This window comes from Pleurodeles waltl, chromosome 4_2, assembly GCF_031143425.1.
Source record: "Pleurodeles waltl isolate 20211129_DDA chromosome 4_2, aPleWal1.hap1.20221129, whole genome shotgun sequence".
Taxonomy (NCBI): Eukaryota; Metazoa; Chordata; class Amphibia; order Caudata; family Salamandridae; genus Pleurodeles; species Pleurodeles waltl.
In genome coordinates, this window is record NC_090443.1 from 551728539 (window position 1) to 551746086 (window position 17548).

The 17548-nt window shown below is 45.8% G+C and overlaps 1 protein-coding gene across 1 annotated transcript in view; it reads right to left on the minus strand.

Annotated features, from left to right (window-relative positions):
• CEP350 (centrosomal protein 350) overlaps positions 1-17548 on the minus strand; it is an 821600-nt gene that overhangs the window by 598606 nt on the left and 205446 nt on the right. The window contains exon 15 of the mRNA XM_069232082.1: positions 833-1022. Coding sequence (XP_069088183.1) covers positions 833-1022 — 190 coding nt within the window. The remainder of the gene's footprint in view (positions 1-832; positions 1023-17548) is intronic.

Consider the following 17548-nt stretch of genomic DNA (forward strand, 5'->3'; position numbering starts at 1 on the left):
TTGTGTAGTGGTGGCAGGCTGACTCAAACTAGTAAGCGAGCACACCAGAGGCTGGTAGGGTTCAGGGGACACCTCTAAGGTGCCCTTTGGGTGCATGCACGGATAAATCCATCACTGGAATAAGTGTGGGGTTACCAATACAAGATGTTTGATAGCAAACATCCCTATCTTCAGTTAAGTCACCATGTAGCTGGGGAACTCGTACTGACCAGTGTCCAGCACATGCATTTAAAATGTCTTCCCTGTCCACTTGCTATGTCTAAGAATCGACAAAGACATAGCAGGGGCATTTCTGCTCTTGTAGATATGCCCTCACATGTAATATAATGCACCCTGCATAAGGGCTGAAAGGCCTGCTGTAGGGGAGGATTGCATATATTGCATGCAGTGTTAGGGGACATGGCACACATGGATTTGTAGCATGTCAGGTTTTCACTTTTGTCTGCATCAAGGCACGCAGCCTGCGATGGCAGTCTTGCATGTGCTTGGTGAGAGGTCCCTTGGGGTGGCACAACTCGTGCTGCAGCCCTTAGGGACCCTCCTTAATACCTTGGAGGCTAGGTACCAGGGTACAATTTACAGGGTACTTACAGAGGGTGCTAAAGGTTTTGTCTATCGTACAGTTTTGGGGGAAAGAACACTAGTAATGGGGATCTGGTGCCAGGGACTCAGAACACTTCAGTCAAAGTTGCATCAAATACCAGGCAAAAAAGGTGGGGGGAGAATGCAGCAAAGACCCAGTTCCCTACAGAAGGTGAGGAATCGGTGATTAGAAGTATAAAATCAGAAAGATGTTAACTAAAGTTGTGGCAAACATGACATGGCATCTCACCTAGCAAATGAATGGACAGAAAGGTCCTCCAGAGTGCTGTCTGTCTCCTGGTTCAACTCATGGTCTCTTGGAGGAGAAGCTGTTCTGCTTTTCAAGGACTTCTTTCCTTTCTGGGACAGACCATCTCCTCTGGGTGTAGACCTGTCATGCTCAGCTGGATAATGAGGTGTATCACTACGAGACTCAAACCCTGTAAAACGAGCAGTACAGAGAAAATACATAAAGCACTCAGGGAAAAATCACTGTCACAGTACATCACAGTACGTCACTATTGTATATAAATTACCACATGTACAAACACAAAGGTGAGCACCTGCTTAAGCCAATGCTTTTTAACCACTGAATTCCTTTTGGTAAGAAGCCTTCAGCAATTTCATTTAAGTGTTTTGAAATGGACTGCTTGCCATATTTCTTACACATCAGAACGCTTTTGATGAGAAGGTACAAAGTAAGTAAAAAGCTGAAATGCAGAGTCTCGGTGTGTAAGGTTTTTCTGCTATGCCTCAGATGGGATGGGGCCTGCTTAACAAGGATATGTTGCTACCTGCTTAGAATTGTGGATTTAATGATAGAGGTTTGCACAAGGGACCTCAAAACGTCATGGGGCAGATCTGGGGATCCGAATAGTTGGTTTTGTTTACAAACATGAGTTTTGAAAGTATTAGATTTGGCTCCTCTATAGTTCAAAGAATTTGCTAACTGTTCACTTTGAAAACATATTAAGTCCAATATACATAGACTGATAATATAACACAATTTTAACAAACTTAGTGTTTTTTTTTTTCCCCCAGTGGCTTCGGTTAATGTCATTCCTTATTTCACTCACATGCAAATCTCTTTTCAGATAAGGAAGTCTTATCGGGGAATGCTGTGCTCTGGTTTTTCTGTCAGTGAATTCTTTTGGTAGAATGCTTTATTAAAGAAAGAAAAACATCAAGATCTCTTTCTCTGCTAATGACTATGTACATATGTGGTTATTGACCCTACCCAACAACAATGTTCCATTAAAAACAACCAGAAGGTGATGGGAAGAATGCATGCAATAGGACTAAGCACTTGCAATTACTCGAGGTACCAATCAAACCCATAGTTATTTTGCCACACATGCCATATCAATTTGGACCCAGTCATATGCATTCTGTGCCTTCTCCAATAGGAACAGTAGAGCCAGAATTGCCAGGTCACGTCCTCTCTGAACCAGAATACAATCAATCCAAGACCAAGACTGGTTTCGCCCTAATTGAGGGCTCTTCAGTCAGGTGTGGCTTGGTACCAGTTGCACAGTGAGCACAGGACCCATGCCCGGCCATATCCTTGCCACTTAGAGCAGTACATCAAACACACAAAAGTTGATTAGAGGAATGTTTGGAATAAGTCTAACCACTGACAAATCGCTCTGGGTAGTATTCCAACCCATCATTATTTTGCCCCTCATTCCACCTGTTTGGACCCAGCCATATGCAAATAAGTCTTGATCTTGCTTCAGAAGGAACTGATTTGCATATGGCTGGGTCCAAACTGAGGTTACTTGGTATGCAAAATAATGATCAACTAAGATGTGGCCTCAGAAATCACCAGTGGCTGAGATTAATTCAACAATTTCATCCCTCATTTTTTTGTACACTCTATTAAAAACAATAAATGAGCATTGTACCATACTTTTCAATAGTGTGTAGCTTGTAAGTAAAGAGTAGATTTCAGGTTTTTTTTCTTTAATTTTATATGCTGTTAAATCTCTTCCCGAAGTCTAGATCTGATCGTCTGAGAAAAAGGGTGATTGCTTACTCAAAGTTGTGAAACTCTACTTAACGAATTTCTAACGTTAAAAGCATTTCGGATACTTAAAAACACTCTTTAATTGGCGTGTTTTAATTGTAGCCGGGCTAATGAGTCTTGAAGAACTGAAAAGCGCTAGAAGGAGAAAGCTGCCTCCCTGCTCGTTCTTCTATCTGCAGACTCCCAACTTCCTGAATCTCCTCCCGGTCCCAGGCTGATTACAGAAATTTTGCAATAGCTCTTCTGCACCAGTACGTGGTGCAATGGCTTCTAGACCACCCTGACAAATCCTAAGATGCAAAGTTACAGGGTCAGCACACAGCACTCAGACTTCGATTCCCATACCTTTTTTTACCGTCCTTGGAGGTGGAGAAAGGTCTGACGAAGTGGAAGCAATGTAGTGTAGAAACCAAGCTATGCTCTCTGTTGTCAGCAAAACAGCCCCCATCAGAATGGGGAGGTGAAGAAGTCAGTGAGGAATCTGCAGAGAGCCATAGTATTAACCAGAAAGAATGTTACCAAAGGCAAGTAACATTTTCTTGGGAACTTCTACCTGCAGATTCCTTGTCAAATGAATAGATCACCAAAGCAGGTTTTCAAGAATGAGAGTCTGAGAAAAGAATTGGCAAAAAAAAAACATCAACGTGACTAAATAAAATCACACAGATCTAGTCACTTGTGGACAGTAAGAACAACCAACAACCTGAAGGGCAGAAAAGGGAGCCTGAAAAACAGGCAGCAACACAGAGCATCTAAAGACAGAAACTATTCCAAGAAAGACACCTCCTAGTTCCTGAGACACTTGCTGACAACTGTAACAGAGAAATCATATCAGGCAAAAGAAAAGGGCCAAGCCAGAAGTGCAAAATACGATAAAAACAAATTATCCGACAGACCACAAGTAGGTGACTTCCACAAAGTACCAATGAAAGTCACTGTCAAACAAAAAAGAAGGAAAAGACTTAACATTCCAGGCTCTAACCTTCCTGCACTAAAAAGAAACCAACACAGAAAAAAGCACCATCTAGGGGGTTCAAAAAAAATCAGACTGTGCCTTTCTGTAACAGTGAAATGTGCCATCAGTCACAGCATCCTAGCCAATCAATAGCCAAAGGAAAGAGAATTACATCACAAACACAGTGGAGGCTAAGGCAAAGTAAAGCAGCACAAGCAGAAAAGGAACAAACGGCGCCACTACAGGCTGGCAGACGCTGTAACACGCATGCAACTCAACCAACCACTGGGAGCAGTAACTAGATATGCCTCTTCTAAAGACCACCCACAAGAGGATGAATTTCCACATGCATGCAGAAAATTAAGTAGGACACATTAAAATCAAAGCAATGGCAACCTGAATTAATCACAGAAAAGGTCAACAAACACTGTGAACAGAAGGGAACAGAACCTGAAGAGAGCCAGAAAACCAAGTATGGTGAGAGATCTACAGATAAGAAAGAGGGAACAAAGGCAACTGCACAGACATCTGCACACAACAAAACCCCCACAACTAAATGAAGCCCGAACCCAGCTCCCATTTCGAGTGAAGGGTAACAGCATACAAGGGTCCAAAACAAGAAAGCAATAAGGAACAAGCTAACATGGGTACTCAAGTACACTTCAACAATAACACCTGCTTTGCCCAATACGAGAACTCAGAGGGTTTAACTGAATAAGACCCAAGAGCACGTAATATACTCAGAAACAATTAATGTGAAAAAGACAAACAAGACACCACATAAACGATTTTCCAGTAGCATAATTAAGAGAGATCAATCAGGTATAAAAAGTAACAATTCAGCAAATAAAGTGCTCAGTGTAAGAGATGAACACTCTCCGCAGTACATACAAGCTGCCCAGAAGAGATATACTCTAAGACAGAGAAGCAAAGTAACAGGGATTTTTGTGTACATTAATTTGCCCATTTATATACTCTGACTCAGAACACATTAGTCGAGTTATTACTTTTGAATGGGTTGATGGAGTTTCAACTCGATTGAGAGGGTCATCATCAGGTCAGTAAAACAGCAGACAACTGATTATAAAACATAAAATCAAATATCAAGTAAGGAATTAACAACTTGAAAAGTAGTGATCTAATTACATAATCACTAAATTTACAAGAATGATTGTTGGAAATTGCCCTTTCTGCAGGGTTATCCCCAAAGTTTTGCCTTTCTCCTCCTATTTTTCTGACCCTCTTTTTGTTGGCTTTAGGACTCTGGGCACATTACTACTGCTATTAAGTGCTAAAGCGCATGTGCTCTCTCCCCTACAACTTGGTATAATTGGCTTACACCTATTTGGCTTATTTCATTTACCTGTAAGTCCCTTGTAAAGTGGTATAACATATACTCAGGGCCTGTAAATCAAATTATACTAATGGGCCTGCAGCACAGACAGCGCCACCCACAGAAGTAACCTTTCAAAAACCTGTCTCAGGCCTGTCACTGCAGGGCCTGCGTGTGCAGTTTACTACCACAGTGACTTGGCATGCCAAACTACTTGCCAAGGCCTAAACTACCTTTCACTGCACCTAAGTCACCCCTAAGGTAGGTCCTAGATAACCCTATGGGCAGGCTGCTGTGTATGTAAAAGGTAGGACATCTGTCTTTATGTGCTACATGTCCTAGTAGTGACAGCCTATTTAGTTTCTCACTACTGTGAGTGCTGCTCCTCTAATAGCACTACATTGGAAATGCCCTGACATATGTCTAAATGGTATCTTCTGATCAATGAAGGAATAGCGTGGGCATATTTAGAATGTTGGGAATGGAAATGAGAAATCCTGCTTAATGGTGTAGGTGGATTTTTTATTACCCTTGTAGAAATTCCACTTTTAGAAACTTGGCATTTCTCTGTGCTTATAAATCTAGTGCTTTTGCAACCCTGACTCCAATCTACGGCAGGGGCAGAGTGACAGCTGTACTATGTGCATACTTTTCCAGACAGCCATCACACAGGAGGGGCTGGGTGTGACAATGCACTCCATACTGATAGTCTTCCTGGGCTGGGGAGGGGGAGGGTTGTCTACACCTTACATGTCAAGAGGCTGTGTCCTGCCCTCAAACAATGGACTGAATGCCCCCTACTGATGAGTCCCTACGTCCTCTAGCATGGAAAGAACCGAACTCTCTCAGTGGTTCACCCCGACTAGACTCTCAGTCCACCCCTGCAGCATCTTTGTGACCAGATGGATCCCCACTGACTTACATGGGGCACCAGACGCTGTACTGCACACTGCACCCAGCCGCCTGAGGTGATCTGTGGCCTAGAACCCTGCCCTGTACTCACCTTAAGTCCAGAAGATTGGTCCTGTAGGTTGCTGTGAAGTACCTGCTTGCCATGTATGTTTTCTCTCCCATAGAGTAACATTGCAGCTACAGAAAAATGTACTAAGTGTCGACTTTTGAAGACTATAAAAATTCCTACCTCTAAAAGAACTCACCTGATTCCGGTAATGGTATCAGATTTCTTTATTGAGTGTACGCCTTACATGGTTAGCACTACCCTCCAAAATGCCGAACTACTCGCCACACTACCACAGAGAGCATTTGGGATGGCATCTGTGACTCTTTAATACCTTATGGGTTTGGGTGGACTCTTTGCACAGTGTGCCTCTTTTTGGTTGACTATAAAAAGAGCCAGCTTCCTACAGAAATGTGGAACTTTTCTAATTTCAATTGAGGACACCCATCGTCCAAACTATAACTCTGTTTGATGTACTTGCACTACTCCCACAAATCAATCTGAGGATACCAACTCAATTTTTAGACTCCAAATTCCTTCACATTTAAAGAACATTGTTAAATTTTTAATTTTACTTGTTGCTTCTTTTTAGATACACACTATTAATCTGTGTAGGAAAGTATCCTCTTTCTTGGCATGGTTACCCTGATTTTCTGCCTTTTGTCAGCATGTTTGACTGTGTCTACTGGGTTCCTGCTAACCCAGTAGTTTTGCTCTCTTCTCTAAATTGTACCTTGTTCTTCCCACAATTGGCATACTGGTCCCTCTCCATGTAAGTCCCTACTATATGGTACCTAGGTACTCAGGGCATTGGGTTTCAAGGTGATCCTATGGGCTGCTGCAGTTATTCTGCCACCCATAGGGAGCCCATGCAAAGTGTTCTTCAGGCCTGCCATTGCAGTCTGCGTGAAACGGGTGCATGCACCCATTTTCACTACAGGTCACTACACCAGGTCACTCTAAGTAACCCCTATGGTAGGCCCTCTCAGCCCAGAGAGCAGGCTGCGGGTACCTGTGTGTGAGGGCACCCCCGCACTAGCAGAGGTGCCCCCACAAACTCCAGATCCACTTCCCTGGACTTTGTGAGTGCAGGGAAGCAGTTTAACGCATCTCCTGGACATAGGTCACTACCTATGTCCAGCTACATAATTGTGACTCCGAACCTGGGCATATCTGGTATCAAACATGTCGGAATCATACACTAATACTGTTGCAAGTTTTGGAAGTATGATTCCATGCACTCATTGGGCTCCTTAGAGGACCCCCAGCATTGCTACCACCAGTCCTACAGGGTTTTCCGGGCAGCCTAGCTGCTGCCACCCCTCAACAGGTTTCTGCCCTCCTGATGCTTGATCCGATCAAGCCCAGGAAGGCAGAACAAAGGATTTCCATTGGGAGAGGGAGGTAACACCCTCTCCTTTTGGAAATAGGTGTGACTGGCTTGGGAGGAGTAGCCTCCCCAAGCCACTGGTTTGTTTTGGAGGGCACATTTGGTGCCCTCCGTTCATAAACCAGTCCACACCGGTTCTGGGACCCCCCCCCCCCCCCCGCCCAGTCCTTGCTTTGGCGCAAAACTGGAAAATGGAAAGGGGAGTTACCACCCCCTGTCCATCACAACCCCAGGGGTGGTGCCCAGAGCTCCTCTAGAGGGTCCCTGGGTTCTGCCATCTTGTTTCCAAGGTTGGCAGGGAACTCTGGGAGCATTTGAGTAGCCAGGCCATGCAGGTGACGTCAGAGCCCCCTCCTGATGGGTGCTTACCTGGTTAGGTGACCAATCCCCCTTTAAGAGCTATTTAGGGTCTCTCTCTTGGGTGGGTCCTCAGATTCGGCTTGCAAGATTCCAGAAGGACTCCTCTGCAACCTCTGCTTTGACTTCTGCCCACTAGAACCACGAATTAACCCTCAAGGAACCCACAAATGCTGATAAAACGAAGAAGACTCTTCTGCAACTTTGTTTCTAAGTCTCCTGCCAGTTTACTCATTATACTCAGAAGACTGCAACTCTTCAGTCAGCAGATGAAGAAGGAGGAATCTCCCTTAGAGTGAAGGAGTCACTTCCCTGCAACCGCAGGCACCTACAACAAGTGACGACCGGCTGTGTGGATCTTCTCTCATGTTGAGCTGCTTGGATCCTGCATCACAGGGAGTGGTCAGGAGTAGTAATCTTGGTCCTCTCTGCCAGCTGTCCAACTTTGGTGGAGGTAAGCCTTTGCCTTCCCATGCAAGACAGTAGCCCCATCCACTGTGTATCTTGCAGCTGCCAAGGCTTGTTTGCATCTCCTCCAAGGGATCTTCAGGCGATGTTTAGCTCCAGCTCCCAGTACTCCATCTTGCAAAGCACAGCCTCCTGGGTGGTTCTCCTGCGGCGTGGGACCCTCTTTTAAAGTGCTGTGTGGGCTTCTACGACTCCTGTGTCCCCGTCCTGTGAGACTCCTGTGGGTGCCGCCTCTGCTACTTTGAACTCTCTGTGATGCGGAGGGTCCCCTGTGATTCTCCCTCCTGGGAGGAGTCCTCCTGGGCCTTGCTGGCCTGTGGCAGTACCTCCTTTCCATTAACCGCAAGTTTGCTTTTGCCAAGGATTGTTGGTTGAATTCCTGCAATGACACCCGTCTGCAATCTTCCTTCCAACTTGGGGCTCCGTCTGCATCCATCAGGAAGCCCAGTTCGCAGGAGCGCTCAATTGTCTCCCTCACTCCCCATTTTCCAACCACGGAACTTGGTGCTCCAGGTTCGCTATTCTACACTCAATATCAGTTACGTATTGAGACTGCAGTGATTCTCTCCGCCTGACATATCCTTTAATGATTCCCCTCATGGAGGGTTTACTGGCTGCCCAGATTACAATCGGCGACTATACCGTCCCAGAGTTCTCCCGGAAATAGTTCAGGAGCTCTTGATCTATAGATTCTATACCATCTGGATCTTTCAGGTACCAGGCACTAAAACGCCACATAGGGTGCAAGGTTTGTGAGGGGACTCCCCACCGCATAAGGAGGGAGGCATGGTCGGAGATACCGCGGACGAGAATCTCAACTGACCTCAATGCCAAGAGGTCCATCGCTGGGACCCATAGCAAGTCAATCCAAGCTTCTGTATGATGAGCCATGGATTGATGGGTAAATACTTGCAGATGTAGGTGCCAGGAACACCAGGCATCACATAAGCCCAAGGAGTCCGCCCCTGATAACAGGTATGTTGAGCCGGACTACAGGCCAGGTGGAGGTCAGTAGAGGTGACCTGAACGGGGTTTGGGATCGCATTAAAGTCACCCCCTATCACTGTAGTGCCCAGACGGAGGGTCAATAACTGAGCCTGCAACAACGCAAGAGTGGGCCGCCGCAGCTGTGGAGAGAGATAGCAAGAAATCAAGTTGAATTGCCTACCAGTCATTCAGCTTTATATACCAATATGTCTCTCCTGAGAGTCGGTGTGGACCTTGGCCACCATCATGGGTAGGGATTTATGGAGCATGAGGGCAAACCCCCCTCAATCCCCTGGAGAAACCAGCATGAAAACCCCAATCATAGCCAGAACAGCCCAGGAAAGCACATTGGGTACCCGCCCAATGGGCCTCCTGTAGGAGAACAACAATGGGACAATACCTGAAAGTATAACAGGATAGCTGCTCTCTTGATGCGGTCTAGCAAACCATTTACATTGCAAGAGATTGCTGTAATCATGGTGTATGGTAGCGTGTGAGTAGTGGGTTCGACCGAGCCTCCCAGAGGTCTGGAACCATTGTGGATGTGGGCCACCCAGGGGAGGTGGAATAATCATAAAATCAGATAAGTCGCTCACTGTTAAAGCAGCTAAACATGAAAACAAAAGGTTAAAGCAAACACACCAACTCCCTGTGATCCCCCAACTCCCCCATCCCATACCTTCTACCCCTGAAGCATCTATCACCCATACCCAATATATCTTGCAGTAACAAGCAAGCTAAAACAACTCGGGGTGGCGGGAGGGGTGGTGAATCATGTCTTACCCCTTGCAGGGCATCTCAGGCAAAGTAAGACATGGGACAGACTTGTTCCTCACTTTCATTGGCCCCACGTCTGAAAACACAAAAGAGTTTTGTCGCTCCTGTGTCAATTGTCAAGCCAGTAGCAAATCAGGTGGCACTACAAAGGCCCCCTTAATTCCACTTCCAGTGCATGGGGTTCCCTTTGAGAGGGTGGGAATTCACACTGTTGGTCCCTTACACCCTCTGGGAACAGATTTTTTGTGGTGGTAGTGGACCATGTCACCAGGTACCCAGAAGCTATTCAGCTTAGGACAACTATAGCTCCTGCAGTGGCCAAGGCCCTCTTAGGATTTTGTTTACAGAGTAGGCTTCCCTAAGGAGGTGGTATCAGACAGATGCAAACTTCATGTCTGGTTACCCGAAGGCTATGTGGAAAGAGTGTGGTGTAACTTACAGATTCACCACCCCTACCATCCACAGGGTAGTGGTCTAATTGAAAGATTCAACAAGACCCCTTAAGGCATAATTATAGGACTGCTGGGTCCAGGAGATGCAGAAGATCCCAGGAGTCACCTACAAGCTGTCCCTCGACGATCGCTGGATTGCAGGAGGGTCATACCTCTACCTTGCAGGAAATCCTTTGTTCTGCCTCTACCCCCTGAACCAGGCTTGCCAGCAGGAGGGCAGGCCAGTGTCTGGGGTCAGCAGTAGTGTGGGCTGGCTGCTGGACCTGTAAGGCTGCACAGGCAGAACCGAGGACCCTCTAAGGAACCCACAGAATACATGGTATCATGCAACTAACACTGGAATCGGTGTAGCTGAAGGATCCCAACATGTTTGATAGCAAACATGCCTAGATTTGGAGAAGCCATTATGTAGCTGGACCACTCGTGTTCACCTGTGTCAACTACTCCTGCAGGGACACACTTAGGGATATGCACCCTGCCATTGGGCTGAAGGACCTACCAGAGGGGTGACTTACAGTGCATTGGCCAGAATTCAAGGCAAGCCTTATATCTGTGGTGGAAGCATGCATGCACCATTTCACGCAGGCTGCAATAGCAGAACAGCAGACACAGTTTGCATGCCCCCCATGGGTGGTACAATACATGCTGCAGCCCATGGAGGACCCCTGGTGTACCAATGCCCTGGGCACCTAAATACCACATACTAGGGACTTACATAAATGCACTAGTATGCCAATTATGTGTGTAGAAGTTTTCCCAGCAACCAAATTTAGAGGAAAGAGCACAGGCACTGGGGGCCTGATTAGCAGGATCCTAATGGACTACAGTCTGAATACACTGACATCAGGCCAAAGGTGGGGGTAACTATGCTAAAAAGTTGGCACTTTCCTACCCTGTGTAGACTACAGATGCCTCAATGCAGTCACTAAGACTGATGCTCATCCTATCCCTAGCTATTACATAACAAAGTAATCCAAAAGGACCTGGGTAATTCATGATACATAACAACAGTGGTCGAATTGAGAAAGATACGCAAAACCAATACAGTTTATATCAATAAACTCAACTTGATAATTTCCCAAAACTCCACTCCCTACAACTTGGAGGTGGAGTTGAGTGGTCTTCCTGAGACTGGGGGAGAGTTCCTTATATTAGTTAATAAATTTGAACAACGCACACAAGGAAAAAGAAAAAAAAAACATTTGAAAGTATCAATTCATTATATTCTGAAAAACATAAAAAATACATACATTATATACATATATGGTTGCCTTAAAGGCGTGTATTAAAGGGTGCACAAGGAAAAAAGTGCTTGTGCAAAAACTAGTCTAGCCAGAAAAAAGGAGAAGGAAAATGTTACTTAACCAGTAGACATTTGTTTGTGGCATGTAGTGCTGTAGATTCACATACTTTGCATAAGTCGGCCATCTAGTGTTGGGTCTAGAGAGTTACAAGTTGTTTTTGTCAAAGAATCCTTTCGAGTCACTCCTCCTCTTGGATATACTGCGCATGGACATTGAGTCCTTTGCTACATTGTTTTCCCACAGACGGGTGAGGTAAGGAATGATTAGAGAGTAAAGAGAAAGAGATGACCATGCAGTGTATTTATATATGTACAATATTTATAAGACAATCCAACCTCAATGGCCACAGGTGCCCTGGGAGGAGAGAGGGCACATGTGAATCTTCAGCATTACATACCACAAACAGATGCTTACTGGATATGTAACATTTTCCGTTCAATGACATGTGTGGCTGTCAATACACATGCTTTGCTTAGACTGGAAAGCAGCACCTCCAAGTTAGCAGTGACTAGTCTGTAGGAGCTAGAGTTGCTAGAAAAAGTGTTCTGAGCACTGCTTGGAGACAATTGTCTTGTTGGTGTGCTAAAATATCTACACAATAGTGTTTAGTAAATGTACGAGGTGTAGACCGAGTAGCAGCTTTACATATGTCTGCTATTGGGATGATACCAAGAAAAGCCATAGGATCACCCTTTTGTTAGTGGAGTGTGCTCTAGGGCTAACAGATAACTGCTGTTTAGCTTTTGCATAATAAGTGTGAATACATTTGACTATCCATCTGGCTATACAGTTTTTTTTATACTGGGTTGCCTTTATGAGGCATTCAAAATGCTACAAAAAGTTGTTTAGATTTCCTAAATAGTTTGGTTCTGTCAATTTAATACATGAGAGCCCTTTTAACATTTAGTGTGAGAAGTGATCTCTCTGCAACAGAGTCTGGCTGTGAGTAAAATACTGGTAGTTCAATTGATTGGTTGATATGGTGTAGTCGAATTATCTGCTGGTCTGCAACCACAGCTTGTCTAGCTCTTCCTGCAGTGGTCTCATGTGGAGACAGAAGTTTGGAATGAGGGGAATTCAGAGCGTTCACAGGAAAGATTTGTAGAATCAGACTGAAACTGACTTTTTTGTAGTTAGTCTCAATGCAAGACTTTGAATCTTTTCTTGTCTCTCCTGGGATGCAAATGCTTTTGTTTGCTGTGTACCCAGCACTGCTCCTATGACAGTGATGTTGGTCATAGGTGTTAGATGGGACTTCTGGTCATTGACTGTAAGACCTAAGGTACGTAATAGCGATAGACATGTTGTTGTGTTTCTTGCTGCTTGTTTGGATGTGCATGCCTTTATCAGCCTGTCATACAAATACAGAAATACTTGGAATCCCATTTGCCTGAGATAGGCCACCATTGGAGCCAACACATTAATGAAGATTCGAGGTGCTGACCGTAGCCTGAATAGCAACACTTTGAATTGGTAATGGGTGCCGGCTACCCTGAATTGCAAGACATTGTGTTTGAGAAGGACTGGAACATGGAAGTAGGCGCCCTGGAGATCTATGGCAGTCATATGATCGTCTTAGTTGAAAGGATGCAGCACACCCTGAAGGGTCACCACACGAAATGACTGCTTCTTCAGAAATTTGTTGAGTTTTTGAAGATCTAAGATGGGGTGCCAGTCTTGTGTCTTTTTCCGAACAAGGAAGAAGCAAGAGTAGAAACAGATTTCCCTTTGAGTCTTTGGAACTATTTCGCTCCTTTGCTTATCATGGTGGAAATTTGCAAGAGAAGCTGTTCTTGGTGGGAAGGGGGTGGACTTTTTGATGGAACCTTTGGTGGAGTTTTCTAAAATTCTAGGGTATGACCCCGGGGCATGATATCGAGCACCCACCTGTCATTGTTATCTGGGAGCACTGATGTTTGTAGTTGGAAATTTTTTGCCTCAACCCCCCGCCCCTCCCCCCCACCCCCCAATCTGAGGTGATAGGATGAATTGGAGGGGGCCATCTGGTGGAATGTTTGCACGCTGCAGACGGTGGCTGCCTATATGACTGCTGGTGCTGCTGGCCACATGAATGGCGATATTCACCCTGATAGGGCTGGTATTGCTTGTAATGTTGATATCCTCTTCTAAAAGTGGAGACACCTCGGCCTCTGGCTCTCTGACAGGGTCCTTTTCTAAATAGCGGAGTGCCCAGAGATTGGGCTGTGTCGGTATCCGTCTTGATAGACTGAAAAGTATTGTCCACATGCTTGTCAAATAATGACTCCCTGTCATATGGCATGTCTAAAATCTTGGTTTGAATCTCCGGGCGGATGGAGGGGGCCTTGGCCCAACCACGACTTCTGAGGACAGCTGCCCTAGCTAGTTGTTGAAAGCCTGTGGATGACACATCTATGGCGCAGTCAATTCTTTCTGCTGAAATTTTCTCTCCTCCATGCAGGATTTTTCAGGTTTCCATCTTGGGTTTATCCAGTAGGAGGTCAATGGATGTGGATATATCTGACCACATTTGGCGATCATAACAGCCTAGAATAGCCAGCGAGTTTCCTGCTCGAACAGTAGCAGCCGCCATGGGAGTGAGCCTCTTACTTATCCAGTCTAGCCACTGCCACCTTTGTCAGGTGGAGTGGAGAGGGGTGTATATGGATTTCTGGAGCAACGTTGGGCCGCTTGAGAAGCAACTGAATTTTGTTTTGGTTGACTCATTAAACATGCAGGAGCATCCTCAGGTGCTTTGTATTTTTTGCCAAGTTTAGGAAGACTTGCTGGTATGGACGCTAGTATCTTCATAACCTTGAGGCCCTCTTCCCAAATTAAGTCCATAATCAGGATAGTCCGGACAGTCTTTCAGGCTGGCACTTTGAAGTCATAGAAAAAAACAGTCCAACTGTCTCAAGACTATTGGAAGCTGAACCTCTTGATAGCATATGCCATAAGGCTATGAAATTCACCAATGTCCTCAGGTGTGGAATCCACTGGTGATGGTATGGAAGGGGAAGGTGTCTGTATTTGGTAATCGTCCCACTTGCTGGGGACAGAAGCCACATCCCTGATCTCCCCTCTTCTCTGTCATCATCTCCGTCAAAGGTGCTTCGTCCACTGGAGGTTTGGATAATGTAGCAGCCAATGTTGGCAATGGTGTAGGGGGTGCTGTAAACAACAGTGAATTATGCTCTCAAGGAGAGTGCTGGAAGAGGTGGTCTCTTCAGAGGTGTCTGAGGTAATGGGGTGGGTTATGCAGATTGTGGGAATCTTTAGCAATAGTCCTTCAGCATATGTTGCAAGTTGGCTACTAATGATGCTTGCATTTGTATTTCTGGTTCATGCTGCTGTTCACTATAGGGAGTGTGCGTCTGTTGCCCATATTGTTTTTGGGCATAATGCTCTCCATAATACCTCTGGTCCTCTACGTCCTCCTCTTGATATTTGACATGTAGCTCTGGGGGGCTATGAGCTATTCTGAAATGGCCTTCATCCTCAAAGCACCCTTCCTCCTCCTCGTAGTCATCAAAAGGGGTATCAGGTGGCATAGGCAACACCTTAATGGGTAAACTGTGGGGTGACAATATCGTCTCCTGGAAAGATCTACCCTTTGCTGTAATAAGAGATAAGGGAGTAAAAGAGGGAGGTTTTGTCACTGGTAAACTACTCTCCAATCAATGGTGGTCTTGTCGATAGTATCACAAACTGTTCTCCCATTGTCGTTTGGTCTCTTGTTGATGGGCTCACCAACGTCCTTCCATCGCCGGCAGGATTGTCTGCATCGTCGGTACTGTTGTCAATGGTGCTGTCGTAGACGGTGGGTCGCTGGCAGTGCTCCCGTCGATGGTGGGGTCGCCGACGGTGGAAGTTTCAACTCAAAGAAATGACGGACGTCTAAAGGCCCTTCGGAGATGCCTTTGTCAACGCTTTCCTCGATGGTGTCATCATCAACGGTGAGGGTGCCATTGATGGTAACATCGTCCTTGCATGGATCGTGATAGAGGTAATCATCGTTGATAACGGCGACAAAGAGTTTAATAGGCAAAGCTGCTATAGCGAACGTCTGCGTCGCTGCAGTAGCAGTGAAAGTGAAGACTGCCGACGACGAGGTAACTGTCGAGAGTGTCATTGTGTCAAGTAAATTTTGCAGCCTGAGGTGAAAAAAGTGACTGTCGACGCCAGCAAGGATCAAGCAGGTTTTTTAACCTGTGCTGTTTTGGTGGAAAGAGCAGATAGTTCAGAATGAGCTGTTTCTGAGGTAACGCGTCCCTTTTTAGAGGTAGTTGGAAGTTCCTCTGCCCTGGACAGTGAATGATGGGCTTTTTTAACAGACTTTTGAGACCTTGGGGACAGTTTCTCAGTGGATCGCTCTCTTCCTTGAAACCATAGTCTTTGAGGAAGTATCACTATCCTCATCAGATAGAGGGCATTACTTGGTTTTACGCTTCTGAAGTCATAACAGAGGTCTCACCTCTCTGTCACCGTAAAGTCTTTTGTGAAAAAGTGCAGCAGTCTTACAATCTCTCACCGGGGGGCAGGGTGAAGGCAGTATATGTATTTCTTATGTGGGTCATCCGAGTGGAGCCTCATTTTCCCACAGATGCCGCAGGCTCTAAATAATGTTTTCTTGGCTGGAGCGGACATGATGGTTTACTCATAAGATCAACCAAGAAAAACCAACACTGTTTTGAAGACAAAATCCCCTCAAATGGAGTAGAAATTAGAAGAACTGAGCAGAGCTGACGGAGACTCCGATGACACAAACTGCGGTGTAAATTTGATTACCTGGATCCTCTGAGGTGAGGGTTCTAAAGGGAGCTGTCGCCCTTTGATTGGCTGGGCTTTGGGTCATTTCTAATAACACTAATTAGTGAATGTCCTTTGCATTAACTTCAATGTTAGTATTTTTTCTAACTGCTTTCTATGGTACCGTGGGACTCCCACTTTGACGATGGGGAATGATTCAAGCATGTAAATCTATGAAAGATCCAATACTAGAGAAGCTCACTCTCTTTCACGTAGGATTACCGGAGTCTCTTCTTCTAAACAAAATAAAATACACTATGTAGTGTGTGTCCACATGTGTCTGTCATATTAGCCAATGCTATCCAGCTGATTAGCAGCTTGTATGTATACAGCCACTAGAGCGGAAACCCCTTTACAAAAGTTGTCAACATTGCATACCTCCCTGTGGAGGTGGAGCATGAGACAGAATAGATTGCAAGAGGGATGCTCTCCAGCTTGCACTGACACAGAGTCTGTTCTGAGGTGACCTGTTATAGAAGCTTGTGTAGTATCTAGCCTTCAGGCCATTGCAGGAGCAGGTGTTATCAATCAATCAATCAATTAAAGGATTTATAAAGCGCACTACTCACCAGTTAGGGTCTCAAGGCACTGGGGGGGGTGGGGAGGGGTGGGGGGCTACTGGTCGTAAAGCCATGTCTTGAGGCGTTTCCTGAAAGTCAAGAGGTCTTCGGTCTGGCGAAGGTGGAGTGGTAGGGAGTTCCAGGTCTTGGCGGCTAGGTGAGAGAAGGATCTTCCTCCAGCTGTGGTGCGGCGGGTGCGGGGGACGGAGGCGAGGGCAAGGCTGGCAGAGCGAAGATTGCGGGTGGGGGTGTGGAAGGTGAGTGTTGTTGAGGTAGGCTGGACCTGTGTCGTGGAGGACTTTGTGTGCATGGATGAGGAGTTTGAAGGTGATCCTCTTTGATACTGGTAGCCAGTGTAGGTCTCCGAGGTGGGGGGAGATGTGATTGCAGCGTGGGACGTCAAGAATGAGGCGGGTGGATGCGTTCTGGATTCTTTGCAGCTTTTTTTGGAGTTTGGTTGTTGTTCTTGCATATAGGGCATTTCCGTAGTCCAACCGGCTGCTGACTAGGGTGTGGGTGACAGTTTTCCTGGTTTCGACGGGGATCCACTTGAAGATCTTGCGGAGCATGCAGAGAGTGTTGTAGCAGGAAGAGGAGATGGCGTTGACCTG